The 23,361-nt window shown below is 43.8% G+C and overlaps 1 protein-coding gene across 1 annotated transcript in view; it reads left to right on the forward strand.

Moving 5' to 3' along the window:
* LOC111962218 (fibulin-1-like) overlaps nucleotides 1-19,168 on the forward strand; it is a 47,895-nt gene extending 28,727 nt beyond the window's left edge. Inside the window, exons 15-17 of the mRNA XM_023985133.2 lie at nucleotides 1,592-1,737; nucleotides 2,440-2,577; nucleotides 18,935-19,168. Coding sequence (XP_023840901.1) covers nucleotides 1,592-1,737; nucleotides 2,440-2,577; nucleotides 18,935-19,074 — 424 coding nt within the window. The 3' untranslated portion in view covers nucleotides 19,075-19,168. The remainder of the gene's footprint in view (nucleotides 1-1,591; nucleotides 1,738-2,439; nucleotides 2,578-18,934) is intronic.
* The last annotated feature ends 4,193 nt before the right edge of the window (nucleotides 19,169-23,361 follow it).

Raw genomic sequence — 23,361 nt, forward strand, 5'->3', positions numbered from 1 at the left:
CACACACACACACACACACACACACACACACACACACACAGAGGCCATGATTAGCACTCTTCTCCACTTGCTGTCTTGTCTTTGATGTACCCCGCTCTGTACGAGGGGCAGTTCACCCTGGGTCATTATAATCTCGTCAATTTACTTTGTGGCCCAGCGGAGCAGAGCATTCGCCCTGTCCTCCAGGGCCTGCTCTCTCCTCTCGCTGCTGCAGGCCGAAGTATTATAAACTTGGAGAACATTTTGTGGCTTTGGCCTGGACCAAAGCAAAACTTGGACCCAGCCGCTAATTGCTAATTACAAGCCCCTACCCAGTGGCGGCTTTACTTTTTGTCAGGGGCTTTTCCCCTCTCTCCATGTAAGGAGCCGTGCAACCCGAGCCAGGTTCTGGCCTGGGGTTGAGCTGCAGCCTATAGGTCCCACGAGGAGAGATAATGAACCACTATGTAGCTACATTATATATTATACTGGAGCAGTGGTGGACGTTCACTGGACCTATACATGTTACTCTTGGAAACCAGAGCCAAATCATGTAGGCACTGGCCAGCTACTTACAGGGTGACTTACATTGCATAAACTTCTGTTTGAAGCCCATCCACACGAGACTATATAAGCGGCATACAGGGTATTTTGGCTGTTTAGACTAGGTTCATGGAGAAGCTGAGTTCATTGGGAAGAGCATGATACATCCTCACACTCCACCAAGCTGAGGAGATAACAGCTGACGTTGAGTTGTAGAATTTGTTTTGATATGTTTCGTAACCAGGACCTCTCTCGTCGTCTCCAGGGCATTGATGATTTAAAGACGGGGCTCTGTCCCTGGTGCTTGGTGGTGAAGAAGCAGTTCCTCTCAGATTCCAGTACAGGTTCCTGGCAGTGTAGCGGCCCTGTAGTTGTAGGTATGCTGGTGGGTGGCGTTTGTTTCAGCGGGGTCTCCCCTTGAGCTGCCACTGATTAGACTGTGAAATAAACAGTCTTAAATAATGGGATGAGAGCAGCTTGGACCGGTTGGGAGTTGTCTAGTCATGTTCTTCACAATTTAGGAGACTTTTAGAACCCCCCTCGTACCATAAATTCTCCACAGGAGATTATCAGATACGAAGCCGGGGACACACGCTCAACAAATCCAAAATATTTTCCCGCGAGCAGGTCGTGCATCATTCTCCCATCTCCTCTTAGTATTTCATATTTCACTCCTCTTCTCTCCGCAACAAAACACAACCGGTGGCATCAGAAACGAAACCATCAACGTCTACCAAAGCCTCCAGCAGGCAGCTACAATCTGCCTGCTATGTGATCTTTGGCCGTCATTGTTTTATTATTCTTGCTAGCCACATTCAGTACCATTGTTTTTTTGATGTCGAACACTATACCCAGCATCCCCCGCTGTAGTCGGACAGATCGTGTTTGTGTAGCGGCCGTTTCACAGGCCCTGCTGAGTTCTTGATTGTGCGGTTGTACTTCTCCCTTTTGAAGAGGATGCCCTGTCATTGTGATCACCAGGGGAGGAACTGAAGGCGGTTGGTGCCTAAAGGCTTTTTATAGTCTCACCCCTAAAGGTCAGAGGGTGTGTGTGTTTTTCTTCTCTTAGCAGGGCGAGGGTTGAGCGCTCCGACACCATCCGCTGTGTGAAGTCCTGCCAGCCCAACGACATCGGCTGTGTCCTGGACCCCGTACACTCCGTCTCCCACACCGTCATCTCCCTGCCCACCTTCAGGGAGTTCACCAAGCCAGAAGGTAGGGGCGCAATCTCAGACACTCATTTGGATTACAGCTAACTTTTTTTTCTTCATACCCAGTGGTTTTTTTTCACTGCATGTTATATATAAAAAAAATACTTGCAAGTGTAGTCCTTTTTATGTTACCTCTTGCCCAAAATCAGCCAATGCTTAAGAGTGTTGTTGACAGTGTACTTGTAATGTCGTGCACCAGACACGTCCTCCCAAACTCAGTATATATTTGAGCTGTGTTCATTCAAAGCCTGGGGATGAGGTTAATGTACTGGTAACACTATCAAGTATTGGCTAGCCGCTAGCCCAAAACCAATGACTAAGTGTCACTTAGGATGGATCTGACTGACTGACCACTGTAATCACACACAGACAAACCGAGACAAACTTAGACCTACATGTGGTGCATGTTTCAGACACACTCATCCTCAACTTCATGGGAAGTTAAATCCTTGTTGTTTCTCATGAGCTCCTCGTCGGGGTGTTTAGGAATTGCAGGCCTCCAACTGAACAACAGCACTGAACACCCATTTGCCCCGTCATAACCTCCTCTGCACACAATAAACCCAGAGCTCAGCCGCCTCCCATTTAATTGTCTTCCCCCGAGGAGAAGTTGGCACGAGCTTGGCTGTTTCAATCCCAGCCTGATTATGAGGGTTTAAAGCTCTGCAAAGCTCTTTTGTCTCTAATGGTTATCTTCTTCCAACAGAGATCGTTTTCCTGAGAACCATGTCGCCGGCGCACTCCTCCCCCCAACTCAGCTCTGACATTGTCTTCGACATTCTGGAGGGGAACGTCCAGAACTCCTTCGACATCGTCAAGCGACAGGAGCATGGCATGATTGTGGGTGAGTGGAAAGAAAGAAGGAGGGAAGGTGGCTAGGAACAGATTGTGGGTGAGTGGAGCGAAGGGATGCAGCTAGCTAGGCCATACGTCGCTTGACTTGGGTATTACGGTATACGTAACTCCTCAAATGACTAGGGACAAATAACAATAGCAGGAGACCACTATGGGTTCTCCCTAGTCCCGAGTCCTGGACGGATGGATATTTAATTTGCTCTGAGACCCCCCAAAAATGTGTGGTTTTCTGACCTAATTTCGCATTACGAAAAGGCTTCTTTTTTTCTCCTTCTTTTTTTTAACCAAACGCATATGTGTCTCCATGTGAGAGCAGAGTGGGGAGGAGAAGAAAGAGAAGCCTTGGATTGAAAAGCATGAAATTCTCCGTCATAAGGATGCTCCTGTGACATAAGTACATCTGACACGCACTTCTAATAACATTTGCACTCTGGTGGCATTTGGGAGCTGTCAGCGTCTTCCGTGGGCCTTTATGTCTCCCTCTAGAGAGCTGTCCTTTGGGTTGTCCTCGGAGACCAATGAAGGACGGCTTTCTCTTCTTTCTCCACCAAACATTTGGCGTCAGTTTGTCCCACTCTTGTGGGAAGGCACCATTTAATGAACTTATTGACCGCCATGTTTTTTCCACTCCTCTTAAGCAACAAAGCCCTTCTTCTCCCTGACAGATTATTGTGGCTACGATGTACAGAGATGGCCTTATACTTTTGCATATCAAGCAGTCTGGATGTGCATAATATATTTCCATGTGCGTGTGTACATGTCTATGACTAATATCAGTCCTTATACAGGCCTTGAGGCAGTCATGGACACTAGTGGCAATCAAGGCTCAGATCTAAGTCTGTTTATGTAAAACAGAGAGGAGAGGAGCCCTAATGGGTGTGACTACATGTGGAGCCTCTGTAGTTTAGGAGCCCATCCCTCTACTGTGGCCTCCACTGGTCTGGTGAGGATCCAGCGCTGCTCACTGACTCTGGGGGAGATGAACCGAAGCCTGGACCCAAGAGGACGGGGGTGTACCGGTGACACATAGTTTGGCCGTCTTGGATGTTTTGGCTCTGCGATGGGAGGATGGCGGGATGGGGACAGTGGGAGAGAGAGTGAGAGATACACACTGTGCTGATGGATGAAGGGATGGCCTGTCACTACATACATCTGTCTCTTCCCAGAACTGAGCAGGGAAATAACGGAGAGAGTCTGCCAAGCAGTCATCAGCTCATAGGCTATGGGCGCACGCAAGGTCTCACATTGCACACATACATATGTGTATAGTCACACAGACACACAGGTGCCCACACACAAGCGTACACGAACATAACTCGAACAACCACGCAATAGAGTACAGATACGGAGTTCAGTGGTTATCGTGTCATTGCTTTTGGGGGTATAAATGAACTATCCTTTGGTATTTGGGACTTACTTCACCACTCCTCAGAAGTTAAACTGCGTGCATGTATGCGAGAGAATGTGTGTGACTTGCGTATGTGTGAATGTGTGTGTGTGTGTGTGTGTGTATGTATGTGCGTGTGTGCCCAATGTGTGCAGAAGTAATCTTAGGCCCTGTGATTCATGTGGTTAAATGTATTGTTCATTTCCCCCACTAGCCCTCAGTGTCTCGCGGAACATTAGAGTTCTTTAACTGACTACCACATGAAAGGCCTGTTTGTGAGGAGCCACTTCTCTCCCAAACTCTAGGATGCTTATTGGATGCAGCTCTCACATGTTAGCCTTAGTCGGCCATGTTGACGTGCTCTGCTGACAAAGGCATGGGTCAGTGACCGTCTGCTTTGAAGTGTCCGTGTCCGTGATTAGCTATAGAGTTTGCTTTATTCAGCTCAGTGGTGGTGCTCTGCTCTGGTTCGTTTGGCTACTGACTGTGGCTTAGCTCTGTAGCTAGCTGACGTGTAAACTATCTGTACGAGTTGCGTATAAATCTACTTTGTGAGTGAGAGGAAAGTCCTCCTTTGTATTCACCAATAGCGCTTTTAATAGACTGACCACTTTGACCAGGGTAAAACCATTTAAGTTTGGTACACTGCTACTTTGGGAAAGTGATTCTGAGTTGGGGCTCTGTTTCACACGGTGACGCACAGTCTCACCCACTCTCACACACACACACACACTGGCTATACAACGAGCCACACACTGCGAGAGAGCCGCACCACTCTTCTCTAGTCATCTATCAGTGTCATAGGAGAGGTTTTCCCAGCTCTGTCACGTCTGGGTGACAGCCTTGACAGCCAGCCGCATCTGTGCAAACACATCAACCCCCCAACGCTCGGGAAAACATGATCACAACCAATTAAACACTCACCGAATCCAATGTCCTGGAGCCCAGTGACTAGCCCAGCACCATGTACTGCCACGACCGCACAACAGACGCTGTGTGGTCGTGGCAGTACGTGGTGTCTTACGCCACTACAGGTAGAGATAAAGTAGATCCAGCTTGATGGTATGTCATGACTGGCACATCAGATGACGCATATTCGGAAAGACAAACGGTGAAGGAAGAGGTATGCATTACTGAGACGATCTTGCACTATCACACGTGCACTTCTGATTTGGTCAGATTGAGGACGACGTCTGTTTGAAGGGACATGATAGGATGATTGATTCTGGCAGCCAGCAGGTGGACTGCGGAGCTACTCCATTTAAAAACAAGGGTTTTGTGGTTCTGTGGTCTGCAGCACAGGGAGCAGGTGGTGGTCCAGAATCAGGGGCTTTCCTCTGCTGCAGCTTGTGGTGATGGTAGTGATGTGTGTGCCCATGTGTGTATATGTGTGTGTGTGTGGTGTGCTACAGATTGACGGTGGTCTCTCCAATGGTCTTCCATGGTGTTGGTGGTTCCCCTTGTTTGACTTCCTCTCCCAGGCCATGCTTTCCCAGTGGGACTACTATTGTTTTAACACCACTCCCAGTGAACGCATGGTGTGGATGGACTGAGCTCACGTCATGCTCATGTTAGCAGGCAAAGGTAGCTATGGCTTGGCTGGGGCTGGTACTGAGGGTGGGACTGAAGATGAGAATAGGGATGGGGCTGGGCTGGAGTAGCAACATGTGATCTATATTAGAGAAGAAAGAGGGTGGGAGTAGCATCTCCAGATTCTCCACAGAAGGGTTCAAAGCTTTCCTTCTGGCCACCATGAGTGGGGAAGTGAGCAAACCATCGCAGGGATAGTTCCTAAACCTCATCCTTTGGTGACGCTAGTATCTTCCGACAGTAGGTCTAAACCACCAACAATGGTCCCTATAAAGCTTCCCTGGACTGGCCAGAGGGCCCAGAAGCCACAGCTTGATGCCAACCATTGTAGAGAGCAGGTAGAAAAATGCTTGTGGTTCAATTCTTCCCAAACAATTTGGAATGCCTAATTTCGATGTTATTGGCATGGAGATGGCGGGCTGTGAAGGGAACCATGGAGTAAGTAACCTGTCTGTGTCTGGCCAAGTAGCCTACTATATGTGGCCATGGGTCAAGATGTCTTCCACAGTAGCTGGTGTAATTTGGGCGTGGTGTGTCAAATATTAGCAGAGTGTTACTGTGGAAGAGTGGGGCTTGAGGCTTAAGTCTAGGAATGTGTCTGAAATGGCAGCGTATACTGTATAGTGCACGAGGGTGATTCCTCACTAAACTAGAACAAAAAAAGACCATGATTTTCTGAATTTCACAAAGTCCTTTGGAGGAAGGATTGTTCACATTTATTTGACATGTGTATCTTAAAGCATAATTGAGAAATAGTTAATTAAAGTTTGAATATTTGTGACATTTTGGCCTTACCCAGGCCTGCTTTAAAACTCCATAATGTTTAATCGGTAGGTGCTACAAAGCTGTTGGTGTCATATGACACTTTAGCGCTTGCTATGTAATATGAGTATTATTTTTTATTTCAACCACACATTTCTTACGTACATTTATGGAAATTTAAAAATATAAACATGAATATTGAAAATATACCATTTCAGATTTGGCTAATTCTTCAATATAGTGTTTGAAATAAATATAATCTACATGTATATCAAAGTTCCCGAGTGGGATCTATGCTAGTTTTAAAGTTACGGCCCATTTTATACAGAGAAATTGGCATAGTAGGCAATATAACCAATCACAGCTCTCCTTTTATTTGTATCAGTGCTCATCCATCATCGACCATTTTGAATCCATTTTCACATTCACTGTGTTGGTAATGGATCATAAAAGTACCAGAGATCCCACTCTGGAACTTTGATATTCCCATAGAGTATATAGAAAAATTGGCCAAATAAAATGTTTTCAATATTCATGTTTATATTTTTCAATATTCATAGATGCATGTAAGATTTTTTATTGAAATAGAAATACCACTCATATTACAGAACAAGCAGAAAAGCTTTATCTGACAATAACAATTGCTTTTTTAGCACCTACAAATGAAACATTATGTCTTAAAGGAGGCCTGGGTAAGACCAAAATGTTACAAATATTCCAAAACCAATTAATTATTTCTCAATTATGCTTTAAGATACACATGTCAACAATCCTTCCTCCAAAGGAACCTTCTAAGGATACAACTCCCCCCAAAATCATGATCCTTTTTGGTTCTTCTAGTTTCATGAGGAATCATACTAGTCAATAGGTTGCCATTTCAGGCGCAATCTAGTTGATGTGTTGTCTTTGTGTGGTTCGTGTGGAGCTGACGACAGAACTGTGAAGGGTAGGGTGATAAGCAGAGAGCGGGAAAGGAGAGCAAGAGAAAGAGGGAGATAAAGAGAAAGAGAGAGTGAATGAGAGAGAAAGAGAGAGAGGCTGTCTGTCAGGGGATGATCATGAATCATGACATGGCATCAGCAGGCCCCACAAGAGCGGGCCAAGCCCATGAAGAATCCCTGCCTGCTTGCCTGCCTGTCACTGAGGGGATTAGTACAGCTAATCAAAACAGTGTCTTCTCCACCCGACAACCCCACAGCACAGCCAAACACACAACGCCTTCTCTTCCCCGAGTTGGTCTACACTGATGCTAGATATTGTCACACACATGCGCCCACAGACTGTATGTAAGCTTGCATGCAATATTGCACTCTTCTGCATACGCCTGTACATACAGTATGCCTACACACATCCTCACACACATACTGTAGCCACACACATTGAGACACCATGGATTCTTACTGTAAGTGTATTACAATAATTTGCCAGACAGAGCTAACTAAGTACTTGTCTCCCTCTCCTCTGCGCTCCACTTGATTTGTATACAGTTGTTCATCATCACTCCCTACTAGTATCTCCACAGCCACGCAGCTGTTTATTTCAGCTTTATTTTGATTATTTATATTTGACTAATTTATTACCACTTCATGTCAGTGGAGGCTCCTCAGAGGAGGAAGGGGAAGACCACCATCCTCAGTGAATTTCATAAAAATTGAAATTGTAAAACATTAAAAAAGTTATCATTTTTTTGATAAAGCTAAATATATATAAATACTAAATATAATCACGTCACCAAATAATTGATTAAAACACACTATTTTGCAAAGAAGGTTGACAGTAGCCTCAACAGAAATTGATGATAAAATGATTGTGGGTGCTGTCTTGTTAGACTTCAGTGCAGCTTTTGACATTATAGTCTGCTGCTGGAAAAACGTATGTGTTATGGCTTTACACCCTCTGATATAATGTGGATAAAGAGTTACTTGTCTAACAGAACACAGAGGCTGTTCTTTAAATGGAAGCCTCTCAAATATAATGCAGTTAGAATCAGGAATTCCCCAGGGTAGCTGTTTAGTCCCCTTGCTTTTTTCAATTTTTACTAACGACATGCCACTGACTTTGAGTAAAGCCAGAGTGTCTATGTATGCGGATGACTCAACACTATACACATCAGCTACTACAGCGACTGAAACCATTGCAACACTCAACAAAGAGCTGCAGTTAGTTTTAGAGTGGGTGGCAAGGAATAAGTTAGCCCTAAATATTTCTAAAACGTAAAGCATTGTATTTGGAACAAAACACTCACTAATCCCTAAACCTCAACTAAATCTTGTAATAATAATGTGGAAATTGAGCAAGTTGAGATGACTAAACTGCTTGGAGTAACCCTAGATTGTAAACTGTCATGGTCAGAACATATTGATTCAGTAGTAGCTAAGAGTGAGAAGTCTGTCTATAATAAAGCGATGCTCTGCCTTCTTAACAACACTTTCAACAAGGCAGGTCCTACAGACCCTGTTTGTCTACTACTGTTCAGTCGTGTGGTCAGGTCTACAAAAAAGGACTTCAGAAATTGCAATTGGCTCGAGACAGGGCAGCACGGCTGGCTTGGATGTACACAGAGAGCGATTTTAATAATATGCATGTCAATCTCTCCTGGTTGAAAGTGAGGAGAGATTGACTTCATCACTACTTTTATCTGTGAGAGGTATTGACATGCTGAATGCACAAGCTGTCTGTCTAAACTACTGGTACACAGCTCGGACACCCATGCATACCCACAAGACATGCCACAAGAGGTCTCTTTACAGTCCCCAAGTCCCCAGAACAGACTATGGGAGGCACACAGTACTACATAGAGCCATGACTACATGGAACTCTATTCCACATCAAGAAGTGACGCAAGCAGTAAAATTGGTTTAAAAAACAATAAAAAAATAGCACCTTATGGAACAGCGGGGACTGTGAAGCAATACAAATATTGGACACACACACACACACACACAACACACACACACACACACACACACACACACACACACACACACACACACCACACACACACCACACACACACACACAACACACACACACACACACACACACACCACACACACAACACACACACACACACACACACACACACGCACACTTAGTACTATAGTTATGTGGTAGTGGCCTGAGGGCACACAGTATGTTGTGAAATCTGTGAATGTATTGTAATGTTTTTACAATACATTAGCTGCTTTGCCAGCAGCTAATGGGGATCCATAATTCATAATAAATACATATACAAACAGCACTCTGTAGGGTAGCACCATGGTGTAGGCGGAGGACAGCTAGCTTCCATCCTCCTCTGGGTACATTGACTTCAATACAAAACCTAGTAGTCTCATGGTTCTCACCGCCTTCTATAGACTTACACAACTTCCAGAGGACACCCTCCAGACTATTAGAACTATTGCAGTATGAACAGACATGTTGTCCACCCAATAAAATGATTAGAGAATGAATCTAGTATTGAAAGCATAAGCTACAGCTATCTAGCACTGCAGTGTATAAAAGAGAGAGACAATAGTTTTGAACAAATTAATTTCTTCCAAAATGAAGGAGAAGCAAAAGAGGAATAGTGAGAGAGATGTCCTCATTTTTTTCACTTCTAGTTACACTTACTTAGCTATCAAATGCAGCTAGCTGGTTTAGCCTACTCAAACACCCTGCTCAAACTGAGGGATGCTATGTTAGCTAGCTGGCTATGACTTTCCATTACAACACTGGAAATTTTCCAAGTCAAGGTAAGCTTTTGGTATTACGAATTTATTGCCACTGGGGCCCACCGGTGTAACTGCTTACTGACTGTACATTGTAATGTTACTGCATGATTGTAGCGGGTTTAGTAACGCGTTAGTTCTATTAGCTATGCTGACTATGACGTTACATTAGCGAATATGGTGAGAACGATGTTGGCTGTGTGTATCAGTTTGGCTTGAAAAGGTTTTTTCGCCTGGTCACATGTAGCTGATGTGTTGTGCATTGAAGTCAACAAGCGAAGGGAAGAGGTGAGAGGAGGAGAGCGCATCGATGCGAGAAGGAATACAACGTGGCTGCTATGTAAGTGAACTGTGTTTACGTGTGATCATGGGTGTATTCATTCCGCAAATTCTGTTGGAAAACATTTCTTAAACGGAAGCAAATGGAACAAAACGGGGATTAACATACCTTCATTTGTCCAATAGAAACTCGCGTTAGCAAATGTTGGACCAATGATTACACCCTATATCAGCTTGATGCAGGCAAGAGTGTGCTAGGCGGTATTGAATGTCACATATTTGTCTCTCGACCTGTCTACACCTACGTTGTAAACTTTCATTCATAGGCTAGGTTGTAGCAACCTCAGGATGGGTATAGGGAACATTTGAACATTATGTAGTAGCCTAAACCTATCGCTGTTACATTGAACTAGGTGAATGGAATATGAATGAGAGTCATCCAGTATGCTGTTATAGAAATAAGACCAGTCTCATGAAAAAAAATAGTTCTCCTTCATCTTAAATGGCACCGACCGCCACTGCTTTATGTATATATTTTTGGCCAATACAGATAATGTAATGAAAGATATCCAGGGATAATGACATACTGTATCCATTTATCAAATATGGATCCAAAAGACATTCACCAGGAAAAGCGCATGTTGAGAAATCAATGTTTCCAGGAAGTCCACCAAATCCAGCATCAACTTCTGTTGTAGGTTTTAATGCTATGTTTCTAGATATAGAGTGCTTTTGTCTAATCTGTCCTATGCTCCTCAGCGGTAGTTTAGGTTACTGTACAAGGTCACTTTTACTACGAGGTGAAGGTCACAATAAAGATAATGTTACTATATCATCAATGCTACTCATCCATTAAACAACCACCGAAAATAGAAAGTCCAAGAAAAGCAGCAATCTTTTCCTTCCAGCTACTGTAGCTACTTTTTCAATGATGTCACAAACAGTGGAGCATGATTGCATGCGTCCAACGGTTCATTTGATCTAACTGTGACTCATTGCTAAATGACCTTGAAATACCAAACCACACGAGCTGGCCTTTCAGACTGGGGGTGTTCAGTGCTCACGTCTCCTTTGGAGTGGTCAAGGGACTGTTTAGACAGCCTGGCTGGACTGCCCAACCGTCGGTCAGTTGGTTGTGATCAGGAGCTATACCAAACACACAAGAAAGGCCAGTCAGGCCCGTGCCCTATGGTCCGGTCCCCAAGGGGGTTCATGCTAATCCTATGCCTCTCTCAGAGCGGACTGGGCCTGGGCCGTAGCGTGCTCTGCCTGGCCTTTGTCCAATGGTTTTACAGCACTGAGTATGCATCGCACCACGGCCAGCGTGTCATTATACAATACTGTGGTGAGGCCGACGCATACTTTTCATTTGTTTCTGGTGTTAAACCCGTTCATTTTGGATTTTGTCATACACTTCCTCGCCGAGTTGTAGAAACCAGAAAACCCCGAAATTGTACTGTTTACATGTAACCCTTTAATATTGTATCCCTCGCAGCCTCCTGACATTTGCTTCACTTTGTTTTGTGGCAGTGTCTCCTCTGATACCATGTATTTAACACTTAAAATACCGGGCCTCGCTACCCCCCTTACTACGCCAATGAGCAGCCATTTTGACTGCAACGTTCTAACTGTCTAATAAGTACATTTCACATATCCTATCAGAAAAAGTATCCTTTGGTTGTGTTCATGAAGGTCTTGGGTAACAATCAAAGAACACCATAACATTTTTATTAGTTTATGTTACTGTGGGGGATCTCACGTGTGGAGCGCAAAAGAACAGCGGTTATTCATGGGAAAAAGTGACATTTTGAAATAGATTTATTTAGCAAGGTTAAGGGTTTTGGAAACCTCAGAATCTGCTCTATCTGATACTATATAGAACTCAGAGGAGGCTGGTGGGAGGGGCTATATGAGAACGGGCTCATTGTAATGGCTGGAATGGAATAAATGGAATGTTTCAAACACATCAAACATGGAAACCACATGTTTGACTCCGTTCCATTGATTCCATCCCAGCTATTACAATGAGCCCGTCATCCTATAGCTCCTCCCACCAGGCTCCTCTGATAGAAATCAAAACGTCTTACCTGCATGTGACTCTATAGGATGATTAGAAAAAGTCACTTTTTGGCAATCCAGGGAAAGATATGACATGTCCTCCTAAAACTTCTTATAACACAAATTCCGTTCGTGATATCCAGCGGCGACCAGTCATTCAGGGCAGGGCCCCACCTGTTTTGAGCCCCACATTTTTAGCTAAAAAAAAACAGGGTTGCCTGTTTTGCATGTTATTTTGTTATTAATATTTGTTTGCAAACAATGTAAAAAAAGATATAATAATCATTGAGTTAACAAACGTTATCTTTTCTGCTTTCTTGAGTAAGGTCGCTCCAAAAGGCAGGTGTTTCAGACAGCTCAGTGCTTTCTCTGGTGGTGGGGCAGCCAGCGGAAAATACGGAGCGTAGGGGCTGGTAATGTTCTCTAGTTGCGCCTTGATTGGCTCTCTCACTCATGGGGACACGACGTCACCGCCAAATCTAAGGGTAGAGCTCTGAAAATTCAAGCCTCTTGGGTGCTGCCATAGAGATACATTAGAAGTGCCCATGCAAGAAGGCTCAAGGTCATTGGCCACAGATAAAATTACGTCACACCACGTTATATCTACAGCAGCTTTGATTGGACTGATACTTTCAAAATCTTAGCCAACAGTCATCATCATGAATCAAGTCGACAATCTATGGAAAATCTTCTTTAATCCTTGTCATATGAAGAGAAATAATGAAAATAAATTGTAGATGAAACATATCGGTGCTCATTGGACATACACATTACACAATAAGTTGGAAATAGTAAATTCAACAATGAGTGGTTTGGAAGGAATCAGTGGCTAACTGCAAGCATGGCAAAGCAATCACTAGCCTGCTGTTCAGTGGAGTGTCTGTGTGGTCCCAAATCTGGGTTTAAGGGTCTGTTTTCCAAGTTTGAAATGATAAACATTCAACATTGGCCATACTGTCAATCCAGCAAGATTTTTGCCACGCTCAAAACAACTGTAAACTTGGAACTGGGAAATCTGACTTCAGTGAGTTCAAGACAACTGGGAACTCAGGATAAAACAATCATCCAATCGGAATTGTAAGTCGGGAACTCGGGCCTCTTTCAAGCGCTACGACCTGAAGATCACTGACTTCATCATGATTCAACCTTGTTTTTTCCGAGTTCTCAGTGGTCTTGATAGCACCATAAATCCAGAGAATGCCAGACTTTGATGACTGTCACGGTTTTCTTCCTGGGATGAAGGAGAGGACCAAAACGCAGCGCGGCTAGTGTTCAACATAATTTAATAAAGAATATGTGAACACTACAAACAACAAAACAATAAATGTGAAAACCGAAAACAGTCCTATCTGGTGCAGAACACAAAGACAGAAGACAATCACCCACAAAATCCCAACACAAAACAAGCCTCCTATATATGATTCTCAATCAGGGACAACGATTGACAGCTGCCTCTGATTGAGAACCATATTAGGCTGGACACAGAAACAGACAAACTAGACACACAACATAGAATTCCCACCCAGCTCACGTCCTGACCAACACTAAACAAGCAAAACACATAAGAACTCTGGTCAGGACGTTACAATGGCAAAGTTTAATGACAAAATCTGTCCACGAAGGACTGCCTCGCCACCTTCCAATTCAAGTGAGCACATCACAACAAGGTGAGTCCAAAAATGTCTTGTATGCTGCTGCATAAATGATGAAATATGCCGGGGGGGTTATGTATACTGTAGCTACGAAAATAATACTAGGAGTATGTTGTCTAGTAAGCTGTTAGTAGCCCATGTGCCTAATAATTTGGTATATTTTCCCCTCTTAATTTCGCCTACTGTTCTGACTTGGTGTTGCCTATAACCTGTTTTTAGAGAAAAGGAATCATTGAATATTGTATGAGCTTTCATTGTTAATGTGTTGTTTAGTGTTGTGTAGTGGCTTTATTTTGCCCCACCAAGATTTACATGCTACAATCACCAATGGTGATATCTAAATTCTAACAACATATGTGTGTTAAATATACTTATTTAGGAAAATTCAAGGAAGGAGGGCAGCATGACTTTAAAACATTGAAGAGATATTTCAATTTTAAATTCATATGCAGTCAAAATGACTGCCTCTGCGCCTCTAGTGTTAATGCTTTTTTCTACTTACAGGCTATTTTATGGTGTGGCGGAATGTTCTGGGGAACAGGGGGTTTGTGCAGCTGTGTGTTTGATGGAGGTTGGAACATGGTGGGGTCACCTCTGCACCCTGCGGCAGATATACTACCTCAGAGGAACAGAACAACGCACTCCCAGGGATAGCAGAGCAGAGCACTTTCAGACGTACTGTAGGCGTACAATCATATCCTGGAATGTACTAGATACACAAAGTAGAGGAGAGATGATATCAGTGAGAGATCTGGTCTTTTTATTGTTTATGTGTAAAGGCCTACACCTCAGGTACTGATGATATGATTGCATCAAAGTAAAACCTGGTAGCTTTGAGGTTTTCACCTCACCACAGCTCGTGACTGAGTGAAATGTTTGCAATGATTATGTGGTTGTGGTGGTTTGGTTGAACCTCAGGTTCATAGCTAGTATGTTGAGCTCCAGCTGTCACTGTAGATGCCTTGTCTTCATGGAGGATACAGTACTCTGTGTGCTGTGGATGTGAAACATGCTGAAGCACAGAGCCCTTATAAGGCTTCATACAAGCCTCTTCAGGGGTAACATCTGGCTGGTCTAGCTGCGCAATTAAAACATGGGATCATTAAGAGGAACACACACTGCATGCACTACATCACTCTGCCACTTGCTGAGCTGTGTTGAGCCAATCAAGGGACTCAGCTGCTGCACCTCACTGATCAGTGACTACATGTAAGCTGCTGACAGTAGAACTGAGCACAGTACCTGAGAAAGCCGTGAGACGCCTACAGACGTAACATAGTTGTGCAATGCCATTTAGATATTGAGGAGTTTTGACTGTGGATGCTCATGGCAACATTTAGTTGAATCCTACATTGTCTAGTGTATTTTTTATATCATGTACATTTAAAATAATGTAACATTTCGCTTGTTTGTCCCTCTGATTTTCATTTGTCCTTGAGACATTTTGTTTGCGGCAGCAGCAAACTTGGCCCCAGCTGACCTCTGTAATGAAAAACATTTAGAGCCTCCATTGGATTCGGGTCACATTTATGATCTGAGACAATTGCTCTACTCCCAATAAAACAGGGCTATTGTGAAAGTGAAATCCATGCCGTATTGTGGTGCTCCATACTGTATTTATAATGAATGGTATGTTTCATTGTGCTCGTCTCGCTCTCGCTCGCCTTGATTGGGTCTTCTAGTTCATCCAATATTGAACCCTGTGAACTGATTGACTTCGAAGTTACATGAGCAAATTTGAACTTCATGAACTCTGTTTCTTCTCATGCATTGCACACAGTGCACATATTGCATTGGTAGTATATCTTGTTGTATGTCAACTACTCACATGCAGTGGATCAATTCCCAAACTCAGTCAACTTTATGTCTACATTATCTCTCCGTATTGAGTGAATATTTGGCACTTGTATAACTGAACAGCATGCCACCTCCATTTGCTGATGATGATAATAATTGTTTCATATACGCAAAGCCCCAATCTGTTTTTCCATGTCCTTTATTTTTCTGAACATTAGTGCTGCAGCACTGTCGTTGAGTTCACACAGAGGTTCCTTCTCTCTGATGGAGCTGACGGTTTGGAAACAATAAAACCCCCGCCCCGCTCCCCTCAGCCCCTCAGCCCTGTGTCACTACGCAACAGAGTCCCAAAACACCAAAACAAGGGGGCAACCCTGGTAAGAAGGGCCCTATTCCACACTCTTCAGGCGCTTATCGCTGGAATCTTCTGGAATCTTCTGTGTGGCCGCAGGGATCCAGACTGACTGGGAGAAGGATGAGGGGAGAGGGGACGAGAGGGGAGGCTCAGTAAGACTGACTCTGGTTGAGCTTCTCTTGCTGCCGCCTAAAGATGGATCCCTGAAGGAATGCCTGCCTGCCTTCATGGCTGTATCGCGTGACAGACCAGTCCGCTTCCCGTCGTCCAACACATGGGACTAATTTACCCTCGCGGGCCTCAATGAGGGTGCCACAAACATCAGGCAGGCCCCCTTAGGAAGAGGAGAAGATGAGACAGGGAGAAGGCAAGAGAGGAGAAGAGAAAATAATGTTAGCGTTTTAGAGAGGGTCTAGATTCTAACCCCACACCATGCCAGTGTCCACCCCAGAGGACATTTGCAGCAACCAGCTCACCCTTGATCTTCATCGTTTGCCCTGTGGTGAGAATGAGGGCAATTCCACGGAAACAGGATGATGCTGAGACTCCGATTTTTCACTTTAAAAGTATGCCAAACAAAAACCATTGATTGCAAAGTTAAACAAACCATGCAACTCTATGCACAAGGAATACTTTTTATTTAGACAGAACAGTTTCCAAAATCACATTTACTCGAAGAACAGTGCAGATGTAAAGTTTGGTGACAGATGGACGGTAAAATCTCCCTGTTTTTTATGTGACCATGTTTAACAAAAACTCTTAAATATCTGCAGAAAGAATGGGGTGCCAGCTATGATATAACACCTTAAGTTTGAAAAAAATCTATTTTGGTTATTGAACTATAATACAGATGTAGAATCTTAATTTGAGACAGTTTGCTACAGCAGGAAAATAATCCTGCAGCAACTGGAAATGTGAATTATGTGGATTATAATTAATGGGCAAATCAAGTCTGAAATTTCAATGTAGAAATTACAAACTTTAGAAACCTTTTTAAACCTCAAATACACTACAAGTTTACATTTCCTTCTGTGTATGAAAATTCTCAGCAACGAAAGAGTGGTCAAATTAAGATCCTACATTTGTAAGTGAAGTGGATTAACACCCATTAACAGACTGATGGTAACAGAATGAAATCATGGGTCTTTGATCTGTACTATACAGAAATGCATAATTATGAATGTCCTTCTCTTCATGGTAGAATTTTTTTTACATCTTCCTTTACATGTTTGGGTATTATTATACACACTGGCTATTATTTGAATGAGCTCCACCTCTAAACAAGACCAAATTTGGTTAGTCCGGACCGGACATAACAGAATGCCAGTGGAAGGGAGGACAGTAGTAGGTGACCCAACTGTGGTTTGTTACTACAATGAATTCCCACTGTAGCCAATTCAGTTGCAGTCAGTATGTTACTGATTTTGTAATGACAAGACAATAGGCAATATTTAGTAAACTTATGGCAAATAATTTCTGCAAAAGTAAATATAAAATGTTGATATTAGTTGGTAGGGTCTTTACTCCAACATTATTGTGTTTTGATGTATTCTAATACCTTTTAAGACTTTTTCTGTTTTCTAAGACCCCTTTTCCATCTGTTTGACCAGAAGTCAAAGCCTTCGCATATTCCAAATTTTTAGGATGGAAACGGTAGAAAAATTTATAAAAGCCTTAGTTTCTCTAGCTTTCGTTTTGACATCAAATGTGATGTGCTCATATGAACTTCATATGTTAGTGCTCATGGGGCTTTTAACATGGAAATACCCATGACCAAATGTCTCTCACTGGTTTATGACAATTGTGGTACAAAGGCTTTTCATGCGTCACATTGAGTGATGGCGTGACATCTTGTTGATTTGATTTAAGATAATTCATCATGCTGTACTTTTGATAGACTTTACCGCATTGAATTGAATATATTTTTGAATTATGAGACCAATACCTACTTCATCTAATACCTGTCTCTCTGTGTGAGAAACCGTTGAGAGAGAACCAGAGAGATGGATAGATAGAGAGAAAGACAACAGTGAAAGGACAGTGCAGTGATTGTGCTGCCTGGCTGCACGCTGGGCGATGGCTGTTCAAACAGGACTGAGCTAAAATGTCACCAGCCCTCCGCAGAGAAAGGGCCTGCTGACAGCCTGGATAAACACTGGCGTTTTTCGCCCTGTAATCGCATGTTCACTTAAAAAGAGCTTCCAACAAATTCCATGTGCATTCGGTCATTCTTGAGTCTCGGTCTAAAGCAGTGGTGGTGTGTTTTCCCCACGTTGTTACCGTGATAGGAGAGTGTCTCTTTTGCTTGTCCTCCAGGGGAGGTTGGCGGTTGGAGGGAGGAAGGTGGGGACGGGTGGATGGATGGAGGGAGGGAGGGATGAAGGAGAGAAATAAAAGCCCGATTCACATGAATAAGTTTGACATTCCTCTCATCATATGAGGTCAGCACGTCACCAGGCTCCAGTAATACTATTGCTGCACGTGATGAGAAGAAAACAACATCGATCCATCCCTGCTGCCACTTTTCATTCTAGAATGTCCCGAGATAGAACTAGAATGGGCCTATTACTTCCATACAGTATGTTACGAGTAGGAATGCAAAAACGTAGAGAAAGGTTTCCTATCCCCTGTAAGGACGACTGCTAACTAAATGAAACTGTTTTAATAAAGCTAACTTGATGGCCAGTCATAACACCCTCCTTACCCAGTACGTTTGGTACCCTTCACTCTCTGACTATCCCTCTGTGTCTCCCTTAGGTGTCGTCCGACAGGTGAAGCCCCTGATTGGCTCGCTAAACATGGTGTTGAAGCTGGCTATGAACTATGTCACCTCTGGGGTGGTGTCTCATCGGAACATCGTCAATGTCCACATCTTCGTTTCCGAGTTCTGGTTCTGAGTTTAGGACACGCCACCACCACCACCACCACCACCACCACCACCACCACCACCACCACACATATCCACACAGTTCTACCACAGTACTACCAGCACCATCACATAATAGCCACAAAGTACTACCAATTACACATTACTACCACACAGTACTACCACCGTACTATAACGTACCGTCCTAACATTAAGAGAAATTTGAATTCTGAGTGCGTGGAGGAGAAAAGGAAGATTATTTAGGTGTTTAACTATAAGGATGTGCATGCACACCATTGGGAGGTGTAATACAAGTCATTCCTGACAAACCCAACACAACACATTGTAACTAACTTTTGTTAATTTTCGTTCCATTTCCATTAAGATAAACAGACCACAAGCTGCTTAATCGCTTTTTTATTGTATGAAACTAAGGCACACTTCCCTGTCAGTTTACATGTAATAGGAATTGATGTAACAAGCCAAGCCATGAGTTGATGCATGCATCTGGCATACAGAGCTTGATGTGAAGACTCATATACTGTATCATGTAATGTAAGCATGCTATCATGCTGAAGACAGTAGAATGTGATTGTGAATTGAAAGTGCATGCGTAGACATGGAGATGTGAAAAACCATTGAAGGATTTAACAGTTGAATGTAACACTTACCCTGGTTCATGGTGTGTATTACATTTCCTTTTCTTACTTTATACACTGCGAAAGGTGTTACGGTACTAAATAAACCATCTTGTTTTTACCTGTGAAGCCTTTTCTTTGCGTGCGGGTGAGTGAAAGCTTCAGATTGGTTGATGAATTTAACTTGTGTTCATTTGGAGGAAAAGTGGGACAGAAGTCATTTCTGGTACAGTGATTGAGAGTGCAGAAAAAAGGGTGAGTCAGGGGAGAGTGAAAGGGTACATAGGCACTAGGAACCAGGAACCACAGCCCTAATTAGGTTAGTCACTGAACCAGAACGGTTCTCTCTACTCCCACTAAGTCAGCCTAGTGGACATGAGACGCTGTTAGTGGAGCAGATGTCAGTACTGTTCTAACGATGGGGCTGTAATCATCCCTGTGGTTGAGGCCCAGGCAGAGCTTTCCAATGCTTCAGACAATGGAGGAAGGAGTGACATCCACCAGGAGCCCAGCCTGTCTACACGGACGGCTCTAAAGGTACTGAGGAGATCATTCCCTGGATTATTGTTATTTTTTGTATTTATTAGGAATTACTGCACCGTTGGAGCTAGAAACACAAGCATTTCGCTGCACCTGAAATAACATCTGCAAATCTGTGTACGAGACCAATACACTTTGATTTGATAAAATAGAGGCCAAGAGGTCTGAGAGATGTGAATGTGATGTGAAAAGGAAACAAGGAATATTTGGAATATGTGTGTGTGTGTGTGTGTGTGTGTGTGTGTGTGTGTGTGTGTGTGTGTGTGTGTGTGTGTGTGTGTGTGTGTGTGTGTGTGTGTGTGTGTGTGTGTGTGTGCAAACAAGGAAATAGATGACAATACTATGATGGTTAGACGAGCATCTGTAAAGACATACCCACGGAGGTAAAGGCAATTAGCCAATCTGGAAGGACATTACCAACTGTCTGACGTGGGGATTATTTGAAGGACCATAGGACAGACACATTGGGTCGACGTGTGAGAGTAGCTAAGTATAGCTGAACATGGACAGTGTGACAGCGTGTACAGACTGTACTGGGCAGAGTATAGTGTGTAGGAGGACAGCACAGATTCCAACAAGCTGAATAATATGGACATTCAGGAAAGGCTGGAGCAGCAGTCACTACTCCCTGCACTGCTGCACTACAAAACCACATACATGTGTGGGGACAAATGAGCAAACATCTCTCGCCAGATTCCCTCTGCAAAGCCAAGACGAGCTGCTTGCCTTACACTGGAAGCTCCTATGACTAACCAGCTAGCGTGGGCCTGATGAGTCGACATAATGGCAGAGCAGCAGAGAAGACCTGTGTGGACTGGTTTGGCCTGTTTGTTTATGTACTCTACTGTGGCACTGTGGTGGTTAGGGCTCTCTGTGTGAGTTGTCATGGTGGTGTCTGGCTCTGGGGGAAGAAGGAAAGCGGTATGGGGACTGAGGTGACCTGATCTCCAGCCTGGAGGGCTCAGTGGAGGAGGAGAGGCTGTGGCAGGAGCCAGGACAGACACCAGGGCCCACGGAGGCACGTGCTGGGGCTGACTCCTGCACTCGCCTGCTCCCGCTTTTTCCTGGCGGCCAACCCTGGCTACCACCGCAACATATGTTATAGGATATAAGTGAGTTCTTTTAATAAATGTTGGGGTATTTTTTTTTTTTAAGGTTATAAACCACTGTTTCTCATTACAGAAAACACAAAAATGTTGCTGTTAGATGGATACTACTAGAATGCCAATGTCCTACCCTCATCTGCACTATATATACAAAAGTATGTGGACATCCCTTCAAATTAGTGGATTCTGCTATTTCAGCCACACCCGTTGCTTACAGGTGTATAAAATCGAGCACACCGACATGCAATCTCCATAGACAAATATTGGCAGTTGAATGGCCTTGCTGAAGAGCTCAGTTACTTTCAACGTGGCACCGTCATAGGATGACACCTTTCCAACAAGTCAGTTCGTCAAATTTCGGCCCTGCTAGAGCTGCCCCGGTCAACTGTAAGTGCTGTGATTGTAAAATGGAAACATCTAAGAGCAACAACGACTCAGCCGCGAAGCGGTAGGCCACACAAGCTCACAGAATGGGACCACCAAGTGCTGAAGCGTGTAACGCGTAAAAATCGTCTGTCATCGGTTGCAACACTCACTATCGAGTTCCAAACTGCCTCTGGAAGCAACGTCAGCACAAGAACTGTTCTGTCGGGAGCTTCATGAAATGGGTTTCCATGTCCAAACAGCCACACTTCAGCCTAAAATCACCATGCGCAATGCCAAGCGTCAGCTGGAGGGGTATAAAGTTTGCAGCCATTGGACTCTGGAGCAGTGGAAACGCGTTCTCTGGAGTGATGAATCACGCTTCACCATCTGGCAGTCCAACGGATGAATCTGGGTTTGTCGGATGCCAGGAAAACGCTAGCTGCCTGACTGCATAGTGGCAACTGTAAAGTTTGGTGGAGGAGGAATAATGGTCTGGGGCTGTTTTTCATGGTTCTGTCTAGGCACCTTAGTTCCAGTGAATGGAGATCTTAACGCTACAGCATACAATGACATCCTAGACAATTCTGTGCTTCCAACTTTGTGGCAACAGTTTAGGGAAGGCCCTTTCCTGTTTCAGCAAGATAATGCCCCTGTGCACAAAGCGAGGTCCATACACAAATGGTTTGTCAAGATTGATGTGGAAGTACTGGACTGGCATGCACAGAGCCCTGACCTCAAACCCATCGAACACCTTTGGGATGATTTCGAACGCCGACTGCGAGCCAGGCCTAATCACCCAACATCAGTGCCTGACCTCACTAATGCTCTTGTGGCTGAATGGAAGCAAGTCCCCGCAGCAATGTTCCAACATCTAGTGGAAAGCCTTCCCAGAAGAGTGGAGGCTGTTATAGCAGCAATGGGGTGGACCAACTCCATATTAATGCCCGTGATTTTGGAATGAGATGTTCGACGAGCAGGTGTCCACATACTTTTGGTCATGTAGTATATATTTCATTTACATGACCTTACAGTAATTTTTCATCCATTCTGAAGGTGACAGGTTAATTGTCAAAATTTGGTTGACACTTATTCATGTTTATTCCTCGCAACTTTTGTGTAGTGACTGACACCGAGTGATATGATCCCCTATTCACTGTAGTTGTATTGACTCAGAAATGTATGTAAACCTGCAATCATTTATGTAACATACAGTAAATATTAGACCTGAGTGGAGTAAAAGTCATCTAACACATCAATTTCAATTACATTCTTAACTAAACTTACAGTACAGCACATGCACTACACCCATCTTCTCTTTGGTTTTCTACTTGGTGTTTCACAGTAGTCCAATAGATGGCAGACACATACAACACAACACTTCCTTTACACAGCTCTCTGTCTACTGCGACTGCTTTAACAAGGACTGAACTGCTTCACCATGGTGGAAAACCAACCCAACACAACTTGTGCTAATTCCTTTCTTTAGGCCTTCATGGAACCTGGCCATGGCACTCCCAATATCCCCTCTCATATGATCAATGAAACTCTCTGTGGTTTTGAAGCAGAGACAGTGGACCAATTACCCAGCGGGCTCCACCTTGACCCCAAAGAACAACATAAAACACCCAAGTTGTGACCCTCCATAACTTACTGCTCCAGACTTAACCA

This window comes from Salvelinus sp. IW2-2015, linkage group LG4q.1:29 (assembly GCF_002910315.2).
Source record: "Salvelinus sp. IW2-2015 linkage group LG4q.1:29, ASM291031v2, whole genome shotgun sequence".
NCBI lineage: Eukaryota > Metazoa > Chordata > Actinopteri > Salmoniformes > Salmonidae > Salvelinus > Salvelinus sp. IW2-2015.